The sequence below is a fragment of the Sphaeramia orbicularis genome, chromosome 12 (genome assembly GCF_902148855.1).
Source record: "Sphaeramia orbicularis chromosome 12, fSphaOr1.1, whole genome shotgun sequence".
Taxonomy (NCBI): Eukaryota; Metazoa; Chordata; class Actinopteri; order Kurtiformes; family Apogonidae; genus Sphaeramia; species Sphaeramia orbicularis.
The window spans coordinates 38438340-38457582 of NC_043968.1; the positions used below are offsets into that span (position 1 = coordinate 38438340).

General features: G+C 38.7%; 1 protein-coding gene across 2 annotated transcripts in view; it reads right to left on the reverse strand.

Annotated features, from left to right (window-relative positions):
* syt1a (synaptotagmin Ia) overlaps positions 1 to 19243 on the reverse strand; it is a 218795-nt gene that overhangs the window by 29882 nt on the left and 169670 nt on the right. Inside the window, exons 5-8 of one of the 2 annotated variants that reach the window (XM_030150191.1) lie at positions 15765 to 15937; positions 12698 to 12823; positions 5212 to 5379; positions 1897 to 2064 (exon numbers count right to left, since the gene is read on the reverse strand). In XM_030150191.1, the coding sequence (XP_030006051.1) occupies positions 1897 to 2064; positions 5212 to 5379; positions 12698 to 12823; positions 15765 to 15937 (635 nt within the window). The remainder of the gene's footprint in view (positions 1 to 1896; positions 2065 to 5211; positions 5380 to 12697; positions 12824 to 15764; positions 15938 to 19243) is intronic. The other variant, XM_030150192.1, reaches the window with a different exon arrangement.

Below are 19243 nucleotides of genomic sequence, written 5' to 3' on the forward strand. Positions count from 1 at the left end.
AAAACTAAACTAAAACTAAGCATTTAGAGAAAAAACTAAAACGAATAAAAACTAAATAAAACTAAACTACAATGAAAAATCCAAAACTATTATAACCTTGGACTCTGAAGAACTGCTTTTACTGTAACGCTCCAACTGGAACCTTTGACAAAAGACTTAACACTTTACTAATACTTTTATATGTTCTTCAAAATGAATACAGGGTGGGGAAGCAAAATTTACAATATTTTGAGGCAGGGATTGAAAGACAGTGTATGACCAATTAGTTTATTGAAAGTCATGAGAATTTATTTGCCACAAGAAAATGTACATAATAGAAAATGTTTTTATTCTATGTGTCCTCCTTCTTTCTCAATAACTGCCTTCACACGCTTCCTGAAACTTGCGCAAGTGTTCCTCAAATATTCGGGTGACAACTTCTCCCATTCTTCTTTAATAGTATCTTCCAGACTTTCTGGTAATAGTTTTGCTCATAGTCATTCTCTTCTTTACATTATAAACAGTCTTTATGGACACTCCAACTATTTTTGAAATCTCCTTTGGTGTGACGAGTGCATTCAGCAAATCACACACTCTTTGACGTTTGCTTTCCTGATTACTCATATGGGCAAAAGTTTCTGAAAAGGTATGGATAATAGTGTTAGGTATGATTATGACATCAGTATATGTTTGGTTTCAAAACAATTGACATAGTGCCTGCTGAGAAAAAACAACTAAATGTTCATTGTAAATTTTGCTTCCCCCCCCTGTACTTCTCTATTTTTGATTTTAGATTATTTTTAAATCATTATTTGACATCATTACAAATGAGGGTCATTTTAAATAAAGGTTAATAAATATTTATCACTAAAATTTACTTATTCCTGGCAAGAACTCCTGAATTTGAAACGTGGTTTTTATTGCAGAAGGGTAGGGTCACACTTCAGCTATTTCGCTGTTTAATATTCTGCCTGTGATATATTTATGATGACCTTGCCCTTAATTTCTGCTGTCTTCTAACTTTGACAGTCTTATTTTCAACCCCTGCCAGGAAAATGTGCATAAATTTAGTGTTCTTTTACCTCTACTATAGCATCTCAGTGGCTCAGGTGCAAAGGAAATGGTGTTCTGGCAGATGTAATACGCAGTTACTGAACCGTACAGTAAATCTGCAAACCACTTGGCAACTGAAAAAAGTTCTTAACAAATACATTTTTGTTACTCATGATCTATTACTGCAAAATGCCTCTTGGAGTGTTCATTTCATAAATATAACACCACAAACATTCCTGCAGTTTTCATCAAGCATAAAGTCTGCCTCTGTAATTACCCTCTACTGATCCTGAAAACTGCAAAGCTTTGATCCAGTGTCTCAACCCTTGCGTAAAATTGTAAGGTGCAGCTGTGTAACCAAATGCTAAGGACGTATAGCGATGCCCTTCAACTCAAACAGCACCATGGCAATATGAAACTGCTGTAATTAACCTTTAAATCAAACCACCCTAATGCTAAAAATGAGGTTCCCCTAGCAACACATGCTATATGCCATGACATTTACCATGAAAATTGAATCTCCTGAACTGTTGCCTGCAAAGTCATACTTCTATTAATTGAAGGGGAAGTGTGGACATCTGATTAAGTGACATTTCCAGCAGAGATGGATTACATCGGCCATGGCACTGCATTTGTGGTTCAAGCATAAATGGCTTGCTGAACATATCAAAAGTAATCATTGCGATATCACTTACACAAGCCTACATAAAACTATTCTTATTATTAAAATAGGAAGTACTAGATGTAAAAATCTGAACCTTGGCAGTGACGCAGCTGCCAGGGGATCACTTCGAACCTGCCCCTCATTTCCTCTGTTCTGAGCAGTAATTTAACACCTGACATGCATGTGTGCAGATCTCCCACCTCCTCCTTCTCAGCGCTCTGCAGATCCCTCCACTCCTCTGTTATGTGACTGAAGTCCACCTTGTTCATGGGCACCTTGATGTCACCGATGGCATCGTGTTTGGAAAAGCGGTCAAAATCATACACCGTCATTACCAGCGTCTTCCCACCAAGCTCTACATAAGGGACCTGGGAGGGGTGAGAACAGTCACAGGTCAAAATAAGCACATTATTGCAATTATGTGAGCCACAGTTATTCTGTATCACTGTCTGCATTCACCTGTATAAAAACACCTGCACAAAACTAAACTGACAAAAAACATCACATTTCATCACTATTTCCACATCATTTTCCACCATTCTCTATTAAGGAAACTGTTTTGGATTTCTATCATTTCAAGGCACTTGACTTTTCAGTGTTACCTGCCATACAGTAGTCTCTGGATATTTCAGAAATAGCAAGCAAGCAAAGTTTATTACCTCTGCCAGGAGGTATTGTGATCACTTTGCTTTGTGTGTTTGTTTGTTTGTTTGTTTGTTAGCAACTTTACGGGAAAACTATTACAACCATCTTATCAAATTTTACTCACAGATAGGCCTAGGCCCTGGGACAAACCCATTAAATTTTGGGCCAAGCAGGCCAAAGTTCAAGGTCACAGCAAGGTCACAAAATCTCAAATTTCCTATCTCTCATCAATGAGCAATTTTCGAAAATTCATAAAAAATTCAAAACGACTCCAATTAGCCTCCAATTTGATACACCCGTAGCTTATAACAATATCTTGTATCTGGCACAAAATTGTCCACATCCACTGTGGAATGTGGACTCTGTGACTTTAACTTTGACTTTAACTTTAACATTGAAAATCCCATTTATGACACATTTTTCAATATAACTCAACAAATATTGATTGTAATTTAATATAATTTGACATACGCATGACTGGTACCAAGCTTCAACTTTTTCTGCTGTATGGAACAACCTTGAAACTGTTCAATTTAAAAAGAAATAGTTGATCCACACATGTACACCGTTCGGGGTGCTTGGCAGAGGTTTGCGTTCTCTGAACACTTGTTTATGTAGAACCTTTCACAGACAAGAGAAGTGACAAAGTGCTTCACAAAAGACAATAAAATACAAACAGAAAACACAGATAAAATTACAGTCACAAAAAGGTATAAATTAAAATAAACATGGTGGTCATGTAACAACCCTTATACTACTGTCATTAGAACGCCTGGAGAAACAAATAGTTACTTACTGAAGTTACTTATGTCAAATCTGTCCTCTGCCATCACAGATATGTAATGTAAGTGTCACCCCCTTACTCACTGAGTTACACTGGCTACCCATAGCTGCCCGCATCAAATTCAAATCTTTAATCCTAGCCTACAAAATTCTCAGTGGGTCTGCTCCTACCTACTTAGGTGCACTAATAAATGCTTATGTTGCCCCACGACCACTCCGCTCGTCTGGGGAACGTAGTCTGGTGGTCCCCAGACCTTGTACAAGACAATCCAGGCTCTTTTCATGGGTCGTTCCACATTGGTGGAACGCTCTACCAAGTGCTACAAGAACAGAGTCATCCCTGCCTATCTTCAAGAAGCTCCTGAAGACCCAGCTCTTCCGAGAGCACCTCCTATCCTAGCACTTTCAAACATTCCATTTTAAATATTCTAATAAGGTTTTTCCCAGGATAACCACAGATTCTTCCAGGATTATCTCTGGACCTGCTGCGGTGGTCCGGCCTCTTCCCTGCCCTCATCATCACCACTCACTTATCCTCAACCGCCTCCATGTGTCTCCTCCTACACCCCCTTTCTCCCCCTCTCCCCCAGTCTCTATCTCTATCGCTCTCTCTTTTTCCCCTTCTCTACCCTCTCTCTTTAACCCCAACTGGTCAAGGCAGACGGCCATCCTCCAGGAGTCTGGGTCTGCTCGAGGTTTCTGCTGTTAAAGGGAAGTTTTTCCTCGCCACTGTCACCAGTCACAAGTGTTTGCTCCTGGAGGATTCTGTTGGGGTTCTGTAAATTGCCTTAGAGTCTGGTTTTGACCAACTCTATATATAAAATGTCAAGAGATAACTTTTTTTTTGTGATCTGGCGCTATATAAATAAAATTTTGATTGATTGAGTGATTTAATTGGTTTTCCCCTGTAAGTCGCTTTGGAAAAAAGCGTAAACATAACCATAACCAAATGCATAAACATAAACATAAACATAAGTGTTCCAGAGTTCAACACCAACGAACTGGCTCAACATTAGGTGTATGGTAAGTGTCGAAATAAACAACTGATAGGCATATACTACAATAGTGTCATAAAATGAACAGAAAACAAATTATTCATTAGGTCTTATGGTACTGCCACATCATAAAACATAATTAACATCTGAAAAAAGAAAAAGCTGTTATGTAATGGCATAATACTTGTAAAATACAGTCATGCATAGACTTCGTAATGACCAATTAAGAATATTTGCTAATAATATGCTAATCAGAAAAATGGCAAATAAATGCACCTTAACATGAAGTGTCATCACTCAAAATCACTAAAAATAGATAGTTTTTAACTTGTCACATTTGAACAGTAACTCAGAGCAGAAAAGTTGTGTAAATTTTAGTTTTGCATATTTTATATAAAGTCATCAGTGACTGTTGATGATACCTCATTCTAAATTTAATTACATGTCCAGCAGAGTTAATGTGTGCATTTCTGTGGCGGATGAACGATGATGGGGGTTGCTCCTGCATTTCATTCCCTTCCCTGAATGACGGCGTTATCAGTGGAAAATACAGGTGAGGGGTAAATATTGTCTGCGTTGTCCTTGACATTATCTCATAAAAGCCCTGTTTATTCAGTACTGTCACAGCAGTCTCTAATGACCTGCCCTTTTTCCATGATACATCACAGATTCAGAATTAAGTACTACAATAAAAATGCAAATACAACCGGTTGTGAGATGGATATCACATCACTTTATGGCTAACTTATACCAAACACCTGCGTTCTTCACTGCTGGGTGAATAAACTTTCCTCACTGCTGAACAACCACGCATCCATTATGGCTGAGGCAAGGCCAGGGTGTGGTGGTGCATCCACCTGTATTAATCCCAATCATACTGAGCTTCTCTGTGTGCATGAGTGTAACTGTGTGTATGAGAGATATTCTGTCAGAAGCTTGTTAATGTGCCAGCTGGTTACTGTCTCCACACCTTCCCAGTATTCATGGCTGCATGCAAATCAGACTGTCAGCGTAACCAAAAAGTCTGCAGCTGCAAAAACATGCTTCCAATATTTGTATGCTTTTAGTAGAGGCAAAGGGAGTCTCTTTTACCTTGAACGTAAACTGCTCATTGAAGACAGGATTCAGGGTCTTCCTGTGGACCTTGGTTTCAAACTTCTTCTTCTTATCGGGCAGCAAGTAGACCTTTACATATGGGTCAGATGTTCCACCCATGTCCATAGCAGGCAGCTCTGCCGCCTGGATGATTCCAACTATGAGCTGAAAGAGGAAGGCAAAGGTTATAAAACAGAGGAACGGGAGGTCAGAGAGCACACAGGTCCACCAAACCTTCATCCCACCAACATCCATTCAGAGTTTATCAAAGCAGATAAATACTGCAAAACTCAAGAGGGCTGGATTTTGACGGGCTTTACTTCCTCATAATGACAGCATGAGGATAGTCTCATTACCTGTTTTTCCTTTAACTGTCAAGTAAATTTAAAGCAAACATTCAAATTTTGAAAAAAAGCAAATTAGGCGCACTTCCATCATCTGATTTGGACAGAATGAACAAGGTTACACTGAATGTGTTCTACACGTGGCTGTCATAAACACAGTAGAGGAGGAAGATATTGTGAACTGTGAACAAAAGTAATCGCTTTCTGAACAACTGAGAAGCTTTGAAGAAACAAACAAAACCAGTAGCTTTGGCCGTCTTTTAAAATGGGAATATCTGGGAAAATGCCAAAAATGGCGTCGCCTTCTCATATTCTAGGAGCAGAGACATTTGATCAGTCATATGAAATAAATGGTTGCTACATTGTAACTTACTTAAAAAATGTGTTACCATCTTCTGTCAAGCACACTGACGCTTTGTAAAGGTCAGAAAACACATTAAGTGGGAAAACCTTTTTTAAAAACTGAGGCTTGTTTATCCACTCAACATTTTTAAAGCAATACTTGAAAAAAGGCTAAAATACATGTATGTATTTGAATATGAATAAAATTTGATTTGATTTTGATTTGATGTAACCACAGGTATTGCTCATCTTCCATATATTATGGTGCCAGTGTTAGAAGGTCATGTTTGCTTTGGCTGAGGACTGACCAAAAGTCAGGATATGTCAGGCCAGGAATGAGGGAAGTTTCTCTACACATAAGGGTGATAATTGATAACCACAATGGGGAGCCTGGAGGCTGATTGACCTGCCAGTCAGAGCCTCTACTCAAAGGCCTCTCAGGAGGCCCAGCTAGTCAGTCAATCAACTTCCTATCAGGCAGCCATCAAGCAGCAATCTGGAGGCTGACCAGGGCACTCAGGCATGGAGCTGTACAGCTGTCGGGAGCTGCATCAGTTTCTGTGTGGTGCAACCAAACACACTTTGGTAAATAACAAAGTGGGAAACAATGACCTCCACTTGGTAATGTTTGTTTATATGTATTTCCTCAAATAAAAAATAAAATACTATTCATTGAAAGCACGGTCTCAAAATATTGACATGAGTAAATAAAAACAAAACGAAACAAAATGTACTGTTTTACTGCTTTAATTCCCATTCCTTTTTATTTCTCATCTGAAGCACTATGATGTGATTTTAGTCACTGCTGGTGTATGTGTTAACAGTAAGATGCACTAACTTTGACAGAACAAACTGGAGCAGATGAAAATGAGGCTTTCTGTTCAAATACAACAGGCCTGTGTCTAAAGCACAGTATCTGTTACTGTCTGTAGTTGAGGTTCATGGAGGTCTGGACACTATTTATGTAAATATGGCACTTGAGGATGTAAAAAAAAATCTTACACTGGGAAAACTGGAGATATTGAGATATGATATTTGTTCGACTATGAGAAACTATGTTGCCCTTAAAATAAAATAATCTCGTTGGTTGAAGTAAATATCAGGTCTTGATAACATTTTGGTACCAAAGGTGTAGTACATGTAGACAAATATCAAATTCTTACTAGACTGTGAACACACCGGTAGTGGTACAAATCTGACTCAACATTCACTGACTATTTTTTCTGATGTCTTCAGATGTAAAACATAGTTTTCTTAATTAATTCTACTTTTTATATTTTATTTATTTATATATTTTTTTTTCTTTTTGAGAGAGAGGAGGTCAAAGTCTCTTGGTCTTTCGTGCGTGTTTTCTTTATGTAACAATGTATCCATTGTTCACTGTTCAATCGTTTCGTTTATTGTTACAAAAAAAAAAAAAGAAAAACTGAAATGTTGAGAATGGAAAGATTGGTCATTGGTCCCATACTTGTTACGTGACCACAATGTAATTTCAATGTATGCTGAAATCTTCTCAAAATTTTTAAATAAAAATCTGAAGAAAAAAAAAACCCCAAAAAACAAAACATAGTTTTCATTTATGGTATTTCTTCTGCTGTCGTGGAGACTGATTTGACACCATAAGAAATGACATTACTCCATCTACAGTATTTCTTGTCCAGGTCTTTTATCCCACATAGAATCCTACATACTGCTCAGGATTGTGGACAATTCTAGGAGGTTTCATCTTTGCTTTTCAGGATTGTCAGCCACACTGATGCTTCAGCTTTAAAAGCTGTGCATGTTTGTCTCCAGACATTAATGTTTAATTCAACTAATGAGATTATTTCTGCTTCCAGAGCAGCTCTTTCCCTGAGAAGTGTTTATATAACTAATATCCCAATCGGCTAAAGAGCCTTGCTCTAATGTTTCTTGCCTCAGTTTGTCAGCACATGCAATGCCCTGTACTAGCTGGAGTATGCCAGTTCAGGTAGGGTTAAGTCTGGGTACACCATCACCAGTAAAGCATGAGTATAAGAGAAGTCAGCATTCCCATGGTATTTATGTCTGAGTGCAGATCTGCATTAGATGGTGGTGAGATTCTGGTATGAAAGGTCACATGGCATGTACACACACTCATAAACAACAGCACCATACATTACACCAGTGAGAACAGGACAGGGACATTATGGAACATATGGAGCTGCTGCTCTCTAGATTATGCACAACATTTTCTGACATTACCACTGAAACACTAAAATGACATCCTGCCACAATTTCAACAGATTTTTCTGACATAAAATAATTGCACACCTGAATCTCTGTGAAATAGTTACATACACCAAATGTCAAGTGGAATGTGCACAATTACTGTAGCTGTCATTTACCTATACCTAATGTACCAACATCACAACCCTGCTTTTCACTGCAGTGCTGGGACCGGTTCATCCTTCCATTCTGTCCTTTTGATCTCCACCCATGCATTAGCACAGTCTGTGGTAGACATAGCATGTCACACATCTTTACTGAGAGAGGCACTGATGCTTCAGACAAGATGAAAGCAAGGAGTGGTTGGAAATGTTGAGTCCTTCAGATCATTCTATGTTTCTCTTTGCTGTGACACAACAACTGATGTTTACAACAGAAACTGAAGAGGTGTTTCCCAAAACAGTCAAAAACCTTGTTTAAAACCAATTACTCCTCCTCATTATCTCACAACTGGTTTAACTGAAAGGACCAACTCCTGGAAAACAGATCTATTATTACAACTGAGATGTTTGTGTTATATGATCATTTTTTGGTTGTAGCTTAATTCCACTGCATACAGTGCATATGCAGCTAATGTAATCTTTTAATCATCATTTAATCCTGTGTAATGCTTTTAGCCCATAAAATCCTGAAAAGTGTCCAAAATAATATATTACTATCAGTCATGAAATCCTTGCAACAATAAAAATCTAAAAATCGTTCATTCATCAAAAAGTGAAAGCGTTCACATTTGAGGAGACAGAATCAAAAAGTGGCTTATTCATTTCATAAATGAATGCATCTGTTACAACTAATCAAAAATTCATCATTACAACTTCTAGAGGAAAATCCCACCACACTATGGTTGTTAGACACAGATAGCTGTGGCTTTGTGTTTGCACATCTGTGTGGGTGTTTCTGTTTAACTAAGGACTCTGCCCTATCACAGCAGACGGCTGCTGGTATTAACTCCTCTCTGTCTGTGTGTTACTCTTCAGTTCAGTGAGCAGCATGCTGACCAGAAAGGGTACAGGATGGTGACTCAGCCCTTGGCAGCTTATCTTGGATGGAGGGCTTTGTCCCAGTGCATCATGGTCCTGCTCTGACCAACACACACACACACACACACACACACACACACACACACACACACACATACATACATACACACACATCCAAAGACGTCCAATTGTCTAGTCTTTTCTGACTAATATTTACGGCAGCAGCTTTGTGAGCTATTTGGGATTGTAATAATGACTTTGAAATTCATATATTCTGACTGGACACAATACAATAGGCCTGCTCTTGACCTGCAAAAAGAGCAATGAATATGGTAATGATGTTGAAAGTAGGAATGGCATTATAATTCTCTTCCTGCTGTGTTGAGAGGGCTCTTTGTGCTTCATTTGCTGTGTATTTGCCTGATCTAGCCGCGTCGCTACTCCCTGAGTGATTTGGGTCTTTTACAAAACCAAAGTCTCATTAGTGTAAAAAGCCAGTATCATCAACACCAGGGGCAGCCGCCAGTTGTAGTGGTTAACAGACAGAAACAAAGCTGAGACTTTGTGCCATGAGGACTTGACTTTAATCTGCATGTCTTCTCAATTCTGGCTTAATGTGATAAACACACACAGATACAGATGCACACAGACACATGTGCATTCCCCCTTTTCTTAACAGAGCAAAAGATTTACAGACAGAGCTTTGGGGCAATCACAGGACTAAAATCTCTTCTTAAACAGAGGCAATTACTATGTTAAGTGGTTGAGATGGTTTAACAGCAGAATATTAAATGAGGGAGTATCTTTTGTCTTCCATATGACAAACTGGAGTGAATACTTGGTGTCTATGAAGCTTATTGTTAGCTTATATTTCACCATATGTTCCTTACTTTTCAAACACCACAAGCACACTTGTATGACGTCCATACACATGCGGGATAAATTCAGCATTGTCATACATAATACATAAATATGAATGTCTCATTCTTTTTTTTTTTTGTTAATACTATGCCATTTTTGTCATTAGAACTCTAATCTTTTTTTTTTTTCGGGGGGGGGGGGTTAACTTATCTGACATAATACTTAAGCCTGGCATAGTCAGTTCTTAATCCAAATATGATTGTAAGTTGCATATTTTTTAGTCAGAAGGGATCACATCTGACAATTCTGAAAACTTTAAAAATGCTGAAAACAAAGCATGTGACACTATGACAGTTTAAAACTAGTTATGTATTATATGTTCAATGATATGCAAAAAGCCATCATGGGAGATGTAATTTTCTGATGCTACAACATACACTATAATTCTGTTGAATATATACATTAAAATCCAGCAGCACATGGTTTGAGGTAAACAGGTTAAAAGATGTTAATAAAGGATGGATTGTAGAAGCCCCTGGTAAAGAGGTTAGCCCACATGTGATGTCAGGACATTGGCGATGTGTAGCCTCTCATCAGTCTAACTCTCTGGATGTGTTCTGACAGAATCAGGGCAGATATTTTGATCTTGGATGGACATTCTCCTTCATTCCACTGTATCTGTGTGGACTGAAAGCCTTTTCTTGATATATGAAAAAAAGAAACCTCCGAGCTACGCTGACATGTTGAAAATGCCACGTCTTCTTATGTGGCATTTTCTTTTGTAGTGATTTAATCGTATTAACACCATAGCGAGCTCTCTCATGCACATGTTCCACCAAAACTTTTCTCCTGACACTTATGTCCAAAGGTGCTGTAGCTGTGTCCTCTGCAGGGTTTAATGTGTATTCCAAAACTAAGATAATAGAGGATGTCAGACTATGTCCACCATTGGCACAGCACTAACAAAGTGCGGAGATAGGTCTGCCAATGCAAGACTACCTGCTCTTTAAGCTACCACCTTTTCAGTGACAACGGATATTTTGCACAGACCCCTTTGCTTACCTGTCAGCTTTCACTGTATGATGTAAATAAACCTACTACCAAGCTGTGCAGACAATCATGTGAACCAGTTATCCTTGAAAGTATTCACACTGATTGAATTAACTTCATATCCCAAGGATTAAAAGACAACTGTGAAAGCCACTATATCTGTGGACTGTCTCTGTCTTTGAAATGAATGTGGGTCAGGTAAGCTACTGTGTCCCTGGTTTTCCACATCTGTCCGTTTTCAGTGTCTTCAACTTCAGAGGTAGCTGCAGTGACAGTGAGCTGAGCTCCATTACTATGAGGTCAGTGTCACAAACCATGAAAACTGTCATCCATTCATTATACTTTAGCTCCACTGTGGAGCTTATTACCAGTGTAATCAAGAACCTGATAGAAAGACCTGTCATTGTCTCCCACTACATGACAGATCAAAAGTGTGAAATGTAATATTCTCCTTTTTCTTTTAATGAAATGACTCAATACTTTGGTATGTTCTCTCTGAAAAAGGCCTGGTTGACTAATGCTGCAACTTTGAATGTTCTTAACACCATTGCTGATCATTTAATATTTGTGAAGATGAACAGGTTAATTCATAAAACTGACAGATAATAGTGATAATATATAATTATTTTCAATTAATATTATATAATAACTAGTGAATGTGAACATGACATGCCTCCTGACACTGGGTATAGTATGAGCATAAAATATTTTCAGGTCTTTTTCAGTTTTTGGGGGAGGAATGGGTGATGTACTTGTTCTACTGTTGTGAGTGACTTTGTGTGTATAGGAGCAGTGTTACTGTGTAATCTTAGGCTGTCAATTCTGTTTATAATAGGGAGTTAGCTAGCCCAGAGAGGGACAGTGCTGTTCACGCACCGTGTCTATTATCTGTCACATAACATCTGGTGCGAGGAAGCTGATGTGCTTCTTCACTCTGCTTTTTAAAACGCATTCGCTGGAAAAATAAGGCAGACAGATATCTGCAGGGGCTGTTTTCAATCAAGGAGAAAGAAAGGAATAATTCTGAGAGGAAGTCCCAGTAGCAAGTCTTTTAGAGTGGTAAATGTGCAAACTCGACCAGCATGATACCCATGTGAGATTGCTCCCAGACTGTTTACAGAGGACTTTTCCTGCATTAAACCAAGCTGTGTTATGTTTCCCTAACCCATACTAAATGATGCCTACGCCTAAATATAACCACAAAAAGTTTCGTAGTGCTGTCCTTTCAAGGAGACACTGCATTGACCTTGCTAATTAAGTGTGGTTAACTATCTGAATATCTAACCTACACACTAATCCAGGAACTTATGGACACATGAAGCTCACAAAGAAACACTCAGACTAAAATGTCATGGTTATTATGGCCTCATTCTATTCTCTCAAGCCAGTAAAAGCACCGTGTATGGATAAAATACTGAAAAGATGACACAAATGTATCTTGATTTACATAAATATACACAAACTCTGTTAAAGTGATCCTAATGCAAAATAAGAAAATGTTGTGCAAAACCCAAGTTGAGTCCTGTTTATTATCTGTGGTTAAAAATGGAGGGATGATAAATTGGATCACCTCAGCGGCTGGGTGTGACCATACTTACGAAGGAGGACCTTTCGCAACAACGACACACAGTGAAAGAGATCTGGAGAACAGACCCTTACCGTATTCTCTGTGAAATTGTAATCCAGGGAGTATTGTAATTTGCCCAGTTTCTGGTCCTCCTTAGGCTCGGCTTCTTTCTCCGTTTCAGTCAGCCCTGTCTCAGCATCCTCCTCATCCTTCAAGGCCTGAAGGAGACACCCACCAAGAGTCAGTGCCACCTGTTTGTCGCTGGTGCTAGCACCCAGCCAGCCGTTCCCCGCCCAGGTCCTGCCAGTGGACCTACTCCTGTAAAAGCTGCCACTTGTTTTATGATGTATAAGGGGAAACGGGGGAAGCAAGCACTAAAACACCATAGCAGTTAACACCAGGACATGCTCTGTGATGCACAAAAGCCCCGGGCCTGGTCCCCTGATGATGCCTTTCTATCAATCTCTGGGTGTTTCTGTCTAAAGGGAGGAAAGATCAAATGATGGTGCCAGAAATGAGAGCAATGGGCAGGCATTGGAGAAAGAAGGGGGGATAGGCAGAGAGAGATATAGGCAGAAGACAGTAAGGAGGAGAGAGAAATGCTTCCAGGAGAGATCACAGTAAGACAATTCCCTTGATGGTATTTCAAGCAGATCAAGTCTCTGGCAAAATCAAGTGGGAAATGTCTGAATTGGAAGAGTGAGAAGGGAGGTTGCCCTTTTTCTAGCCTGGCAGTGAGGTGAGAGTGTGGGTAGCAGGTGGTGGCTTCAGAGGTGAGAGGGGGAGGGAAAAAGGGAAGGGCTGGGTGAAAGGGGTGTCGAGGACTTTGTTATAATACAACATGCGATTGAAGAGGCAGGACTACTTGTCAAGGTCATTCATTCAGCATCAAAAGTTGCCTTCCAAGATGTCTTTTTCATTAGGCATGCAGAGCATTCTCTGTCGTACAAACTGGTGCTCTTGTGTGTGATTCCCCATTCCCAAGTCTGGTTATGCTCTCAGACATACAGTCACATTGTCATCATAACCCTACAGCCTTTATGTTATCCCCTATGCCGATGGTAGCTAAGAAGCATCATGCCAGCGGTGGGTGGGTAGGTGTCGGTAACAGGGGTTGTAATGTACTTCAGGGCCTGCACCTATTAGTTTGTCAAGTTGCTCATGTGAAAGCAAAAAAGCTGAACAACACTGATTGGTTTAAAAATTCCACTGAGCCACTTGGTCTCTGCCTTTTGCAACCAAATCTGTATCACTTTTTTAGGTTTGTTTTCCAAAGTAACGACTTATCTTTGACACATGAAAAAGACAAAGTATAGCAAGTAAAATGATTGAGGAAATGAAATATGCTCATGTTTTGGACACCGTTTCACACAATTTAATAATCCATCTTTTAGTCATCTATTTCCCAGGAAAGGTATGACCTTTTTCTCTTGGGTCGAGAGATGAGAATGTGAATGTTACTATACGCCAAAAGCGTTTTTTTAATCAGCAGTCTCAAAGGAGTTATAAAAACACCTACTTGTGGAGCCTCTCAATCATTATACATTTGCCTGTCGCCACTCGTTTGAAATGCAAATTTCAGATTCAAAAGGCAAGAGACTTTAGCTTGGCACAAAAATCAGTGTGGTTCAACCATGTCAATGCGCACCCAGTGTTTTTTCATACATATATATGTGCATATGCAGGTTGTACACACATATATACAGCAGATATACATGTACTGTATGCATAGTTACATATATTTGGTTCTATGGGAGTAAGTTGTTGTCAAGAGGCTATAAAAAACGTCAGAGCAGCAGGCTTAAGAAGATCCAACAGCAATTAGGAACCTACCGCCAGTGACCATCCCGAACAGTCATCAGACACAACACAGATAAGGAGGACATAGAAGGAAGAAACACAAATTAAAACAACCACACACAGGAGTTAACACACCAGAGTTTGGGCACACCAGGAGAAATGACCGCTTGCCTCGGAACTGGCAGATTGATTGATAACAGACACTAAATAGTATTTTGATTGGTGTTTTTTTTTTTTTAAATGACAGTTGAAAAAGCTGGCAGAATATTGGAAGTGATTGGATTATGTTCTCTGATGAGTTTAGAAAATCACTGCATTATACTGTAGGGCAGTCTGATAGACCTCTGCACCTTTCATCATTTTATGACAAAACAACTTTGTCTTTAAACTCAGTAGTCTTTAAGTCAACAACTTAATCTTTAAAAAGCTCTTCTTTGATTAATAGGATGATTTCATGACTTATTTTGAGTCTTGTACAACTAAATAAGACAAATTAATGCCTACGGTAGTAAGTTTTATTCCTGTCTCCAATAGCGGTGTTGCTGCAAATTAAAAATACTTTGTACAAATTTCCACTGAGGATGGCAGCATAATGATGATCTGCTGGTGTAATTAGTGTGCTAACTCCATTTGACATGTCAGAGTTTCATAGCCTTCCATTCTGTGCAGTTGAAAGGTAGAGTTTAATTAAATTTCCTCCCATTTGTTTATCGTTTGGTGATGTCATTTCTCTGGGTGGATACCACTTCATTACACGGCAAACGTTACTCACACTCTTCAACAAGTGAGCAGGTCCTTATATGACAAAAAAACACACTCACAGGAACAGAACTTTGGAGAAAAAGTACAAATACTGTCCTCAAACTGAAGTCATAAAAATGACTTCCATTTACTCTGTAAGTAGAGTTTGTGAAATAGTATCTAAAATCTATGTTATTAAAAAAGTAACTAAAATAGTAGTTGAATAATTTATTGAGCAATAAAATACATAAACTGTACAAAATCATGTAGCACTGAAGCTGCTTCCTGACAAGTTTTGAATTTTTCTAAAGATTCACCGTATTTACAGTGAAATTATGTTTGGTTCCTTTTGGTAAAAGCAAAACTAAATGTTTGACGCTATTATCACATAACCAATCATTCTCTATCACATTAAATAAGAAAACTTAAGAGGAAAGTTATGTGAAACAGCAAAGAACATAAAAACACTAAACATTATCAGATCTATTTTAAGATTTACTTCATGAACTTTAAGTAGGAGGATGCAAACCAAACACACTCTCATTAAATGCCTTAAAAAATTAAAGTGCAAGGGAGGGTTATGTTAAGTTTTAAGCAACAACAGTTGAAAGTCTTTACCTCGGTTTTGGCTCCATCCTTGACATCCTTCATGTTGATGGCGTTTTTGCCCTTGTCTTTGCCCTTCTTTTTGTTTTTCTTCTTGAATATCCATTTTTTGCAGATGCAGAAGCAGCAAGCCAACACCAGGATGATCGCCACAAAGGCAATAGAGACAATGGCCCATGATGGCACTGAGGAGAGATGAAAGAGGAAGATTTGGATGAGACCTCTGAAAGACATAAAACATCGCTGCATCTTGCACAAAGGAAAACAACATTTTCCCTGGGGTCACACAGTATTTGAAGTGAAGTTTGAAAAAGGTATTGTAGAAGTGACAGGTGAGATAAAAGCAGAAAATGGGTGTTTCTCCGCAGAGGTAGCACTCCAAATAAAACACCTAAGCCAGAGTTCAGGCCTGACTAGTGGGACAAGACCTCACTGAGCGGCTTCAGCCAGTTTAGTGGAAGTAACAGATGTTGGCATTTTCCACTCAGAATTTACACACACACCCACACACACAAACAAAACTCCTCAGACACCTGACACCTTCACAGCAATCTCCAGCAACACAGAACTTCCTGAGACTGAGAGCCGCAGCAAATTTGCGGGATGTAATTCAGAGGCATCAGTCCAACTATGACAGGCCACTGATGCTGTAAAACAGAGCAGGTTCACAGGGTTTTGACACATATTGTTCACATTGTCTCAGCACCAATATTATCTTTGAATTACTCTTAATTACTCTTTTGTATTGAGACCTCTTTCCCCACTAGGCAGGCTGTACTTTTAACAATAATAACATTTCTCAGGCACTAAAATGTCAATGTAAATAGAGCCAACTTAGCTGGTTTAATTATATCAGAGCATGCATTTTTCTGCAAAGAGAAAGTAGGCGAACAAAAGAATATTTTTTCTCTTTCATTCCATTGTCAAAATGTCAGTTTTAACAGTTCTTATCAAAAAGTCAGTTTCTTACACTAACATCAAAGCTTAGTCATAAAATTATAGAACATGAAGGGAGTAATGTAAAAAGCCACATTGGGACTCTATCAAAAAAGCCCATTTCTTTCTGGATTCTGAAAGTTTTCACTGTATAAATTAAATTAATAGAGACAGCTGTTTCAGAAAAGTGCTTTCAAGTGTAATTTACAATCAGATTATTACTGCCTTTTTAGCAGCTTTGCCACAAAAGCAATGTTTGTGTAATTAAAACTGCCTGTAAAATGACAAATCAGTTATGCACAATTTACTCTGCATAGAGCACAGGTTGTGTTTTTTTTTCCTCCATATGTTTCGGCTCAGTGTATAGACCTGACTGGGATAATTGGACAATAGGCCACCAGTTTAGTTGCATACAAGCTGTCACACATTCAGCTCAACAACGCTGGTTGATGGTTCTAACAGTCAGATACAAAACACAGTGACATCTTATATAGAGGTGGGCTGGTGTTCCGATGCATAAACACAAGTATGCACCACACACATACTGTAGACATGTACACAATGATGGAAAAGAGAGCATCAGCTCCAGATGGGCTCATAATAATGAGGGACCTCAAAACAGATTTCTCCTTTCGATAGTCATAACCGTCCGTTATTCTTTCATTCAACACCTGGCAAATCACCTCTCATTTTCCTAGAGAGGAATGACACACAAATTAACAATTTCAAGATCATGCTTTGGTTTTGTCAGTGTGTACCACCCTGAAAAGTAAAGATAGCCTGTAAAAATCCTGCAATTTGTGCTGTCAGGTCTGAAAAGTACATTATTCTGAACATAGCACTTAATGAGAAAGAAAGACTAACATACTCATTCAGTAACTGTCAAGGTTCATCTTCGAAAATTAACTGAACAATGTTTAGAAGACCAACAAAGAAATAGTCAGGGCTTTGAAGACTTTATCTGAAAAACTCAAAAAGACCCATCAAAACAGAAAGTATATTATTACAGTCTATCACTCTGGGGTTTTTCTCACCAGCATTCAGCTCTGGTTCCTTCACCGAGGTCCAAACGGAGAGGGAGAGGAGAAAAATCAATGCTCTGTTGACAAAATCAATAAGCACTCTCCTCCAAGGAAAAAACAGTGAGTGATGCTCTAAAATAACTTTAGGATCTACAGCTTGGGCCTTGCCTCAGAGTGGTGTGGTAATAGAGGTGAAACTGAAGAGGCTTTGTTTACAATGACCCATCCAAAACCAGCCGAATTTCCAGCGGAGAGCAGAGGGAGTAATCTAACAGTCTGACACTTCTTAGGTATATCTGTATCTGTATCTAAGGTCATAGAAACAACAAGTCTTCATGTGTTTGAATCATCAGTTAAATATTAACCCTGTAGCTTTCATTTTCTGTGCCATCTAAGTCATTTTCTTATGCAGATAACACACAATAAAAAACAAATGGTCATAACTAAGTATACTAGTTATTTTCTGTTTAGTTCTTTTTGCTGTTTTGGCAAAACATGAGGAACTTTGACCCTATAATGCCAAATGTATCATATTTGATACATGAGTTTTGAAGCCCTCTACATTATCAGTGTGGTATTTTTTTTCTTGAAATCCCTGATGTATACAATTAGACACATGCAATAAACAGATAATCCACCAGGGGGGAGGAATTCATTCACCAGAGGCCTTTCTAGTGACACTACAAGATGGTCATTAATGAGGAAGGAGGCAGAACTTTTTGTTTGTTCAAAAATAACATCTGAGCATTGAGACCTGATGTATCAAATATGATACAAAATTGAAAGTCATACATGGAAATTGATATTTGAAAAAAAAAATATTATTGGGTTGTTCAGAAGGACCGATAAAGGCTCTAATTTCAAAGAGCTGGAATTTTTTGTTAATGATTTAATGGTTCAGGCTTTACAGGATTGAAGTGCTTTGAAAAGTATTTGAAGTTTGGAGACTTACAGCTTTGACTGTGGCAAAGTTCAAAACTGAGAACAGCTACTTTTAGCTCTTACAGAAATGCAAACACAGGTTAAGGTTAGGAGACAAGTCTTTTAATGGAAGTGTCAAAGATGTGACAGGTTTGCATTTCAAGCTGGCAAACTGCAGCGATAAGCAATCACCTTTCTAAATTTAGTGGGAAATGTGAAACACCCTACCCCCTCCTTTCAATGGAAGCTGATTAATGTAAGACACAGTAAATACAGCACAAAATTTCCTCTTTCATAACTCCGCATGCATGTCCCCCCTACGGTCTTGTTGGAATGTATTCAATGCTGAAAATGTCTGATGGATTGTCATTTAGTTACTGTACAAAATCAATACATGAGCCCAATGTTATCTTATTCATCAAGCACACATCTTCCAGTGAAAGGCACTTCTGTGTTCCTTAATTAAAGGAACCTGAGTCCCAGAAAGCAATAAAAGCATACCCTAATTAACTACATTGTGTGAGTGTCTTTTCTCGAGAGAGAAATAGAGCGAGAAAGTGAAAGAGAGAGTGAGAGGGAGCATTGCCAGCCTTTGCTCTCCACTTCAACTCC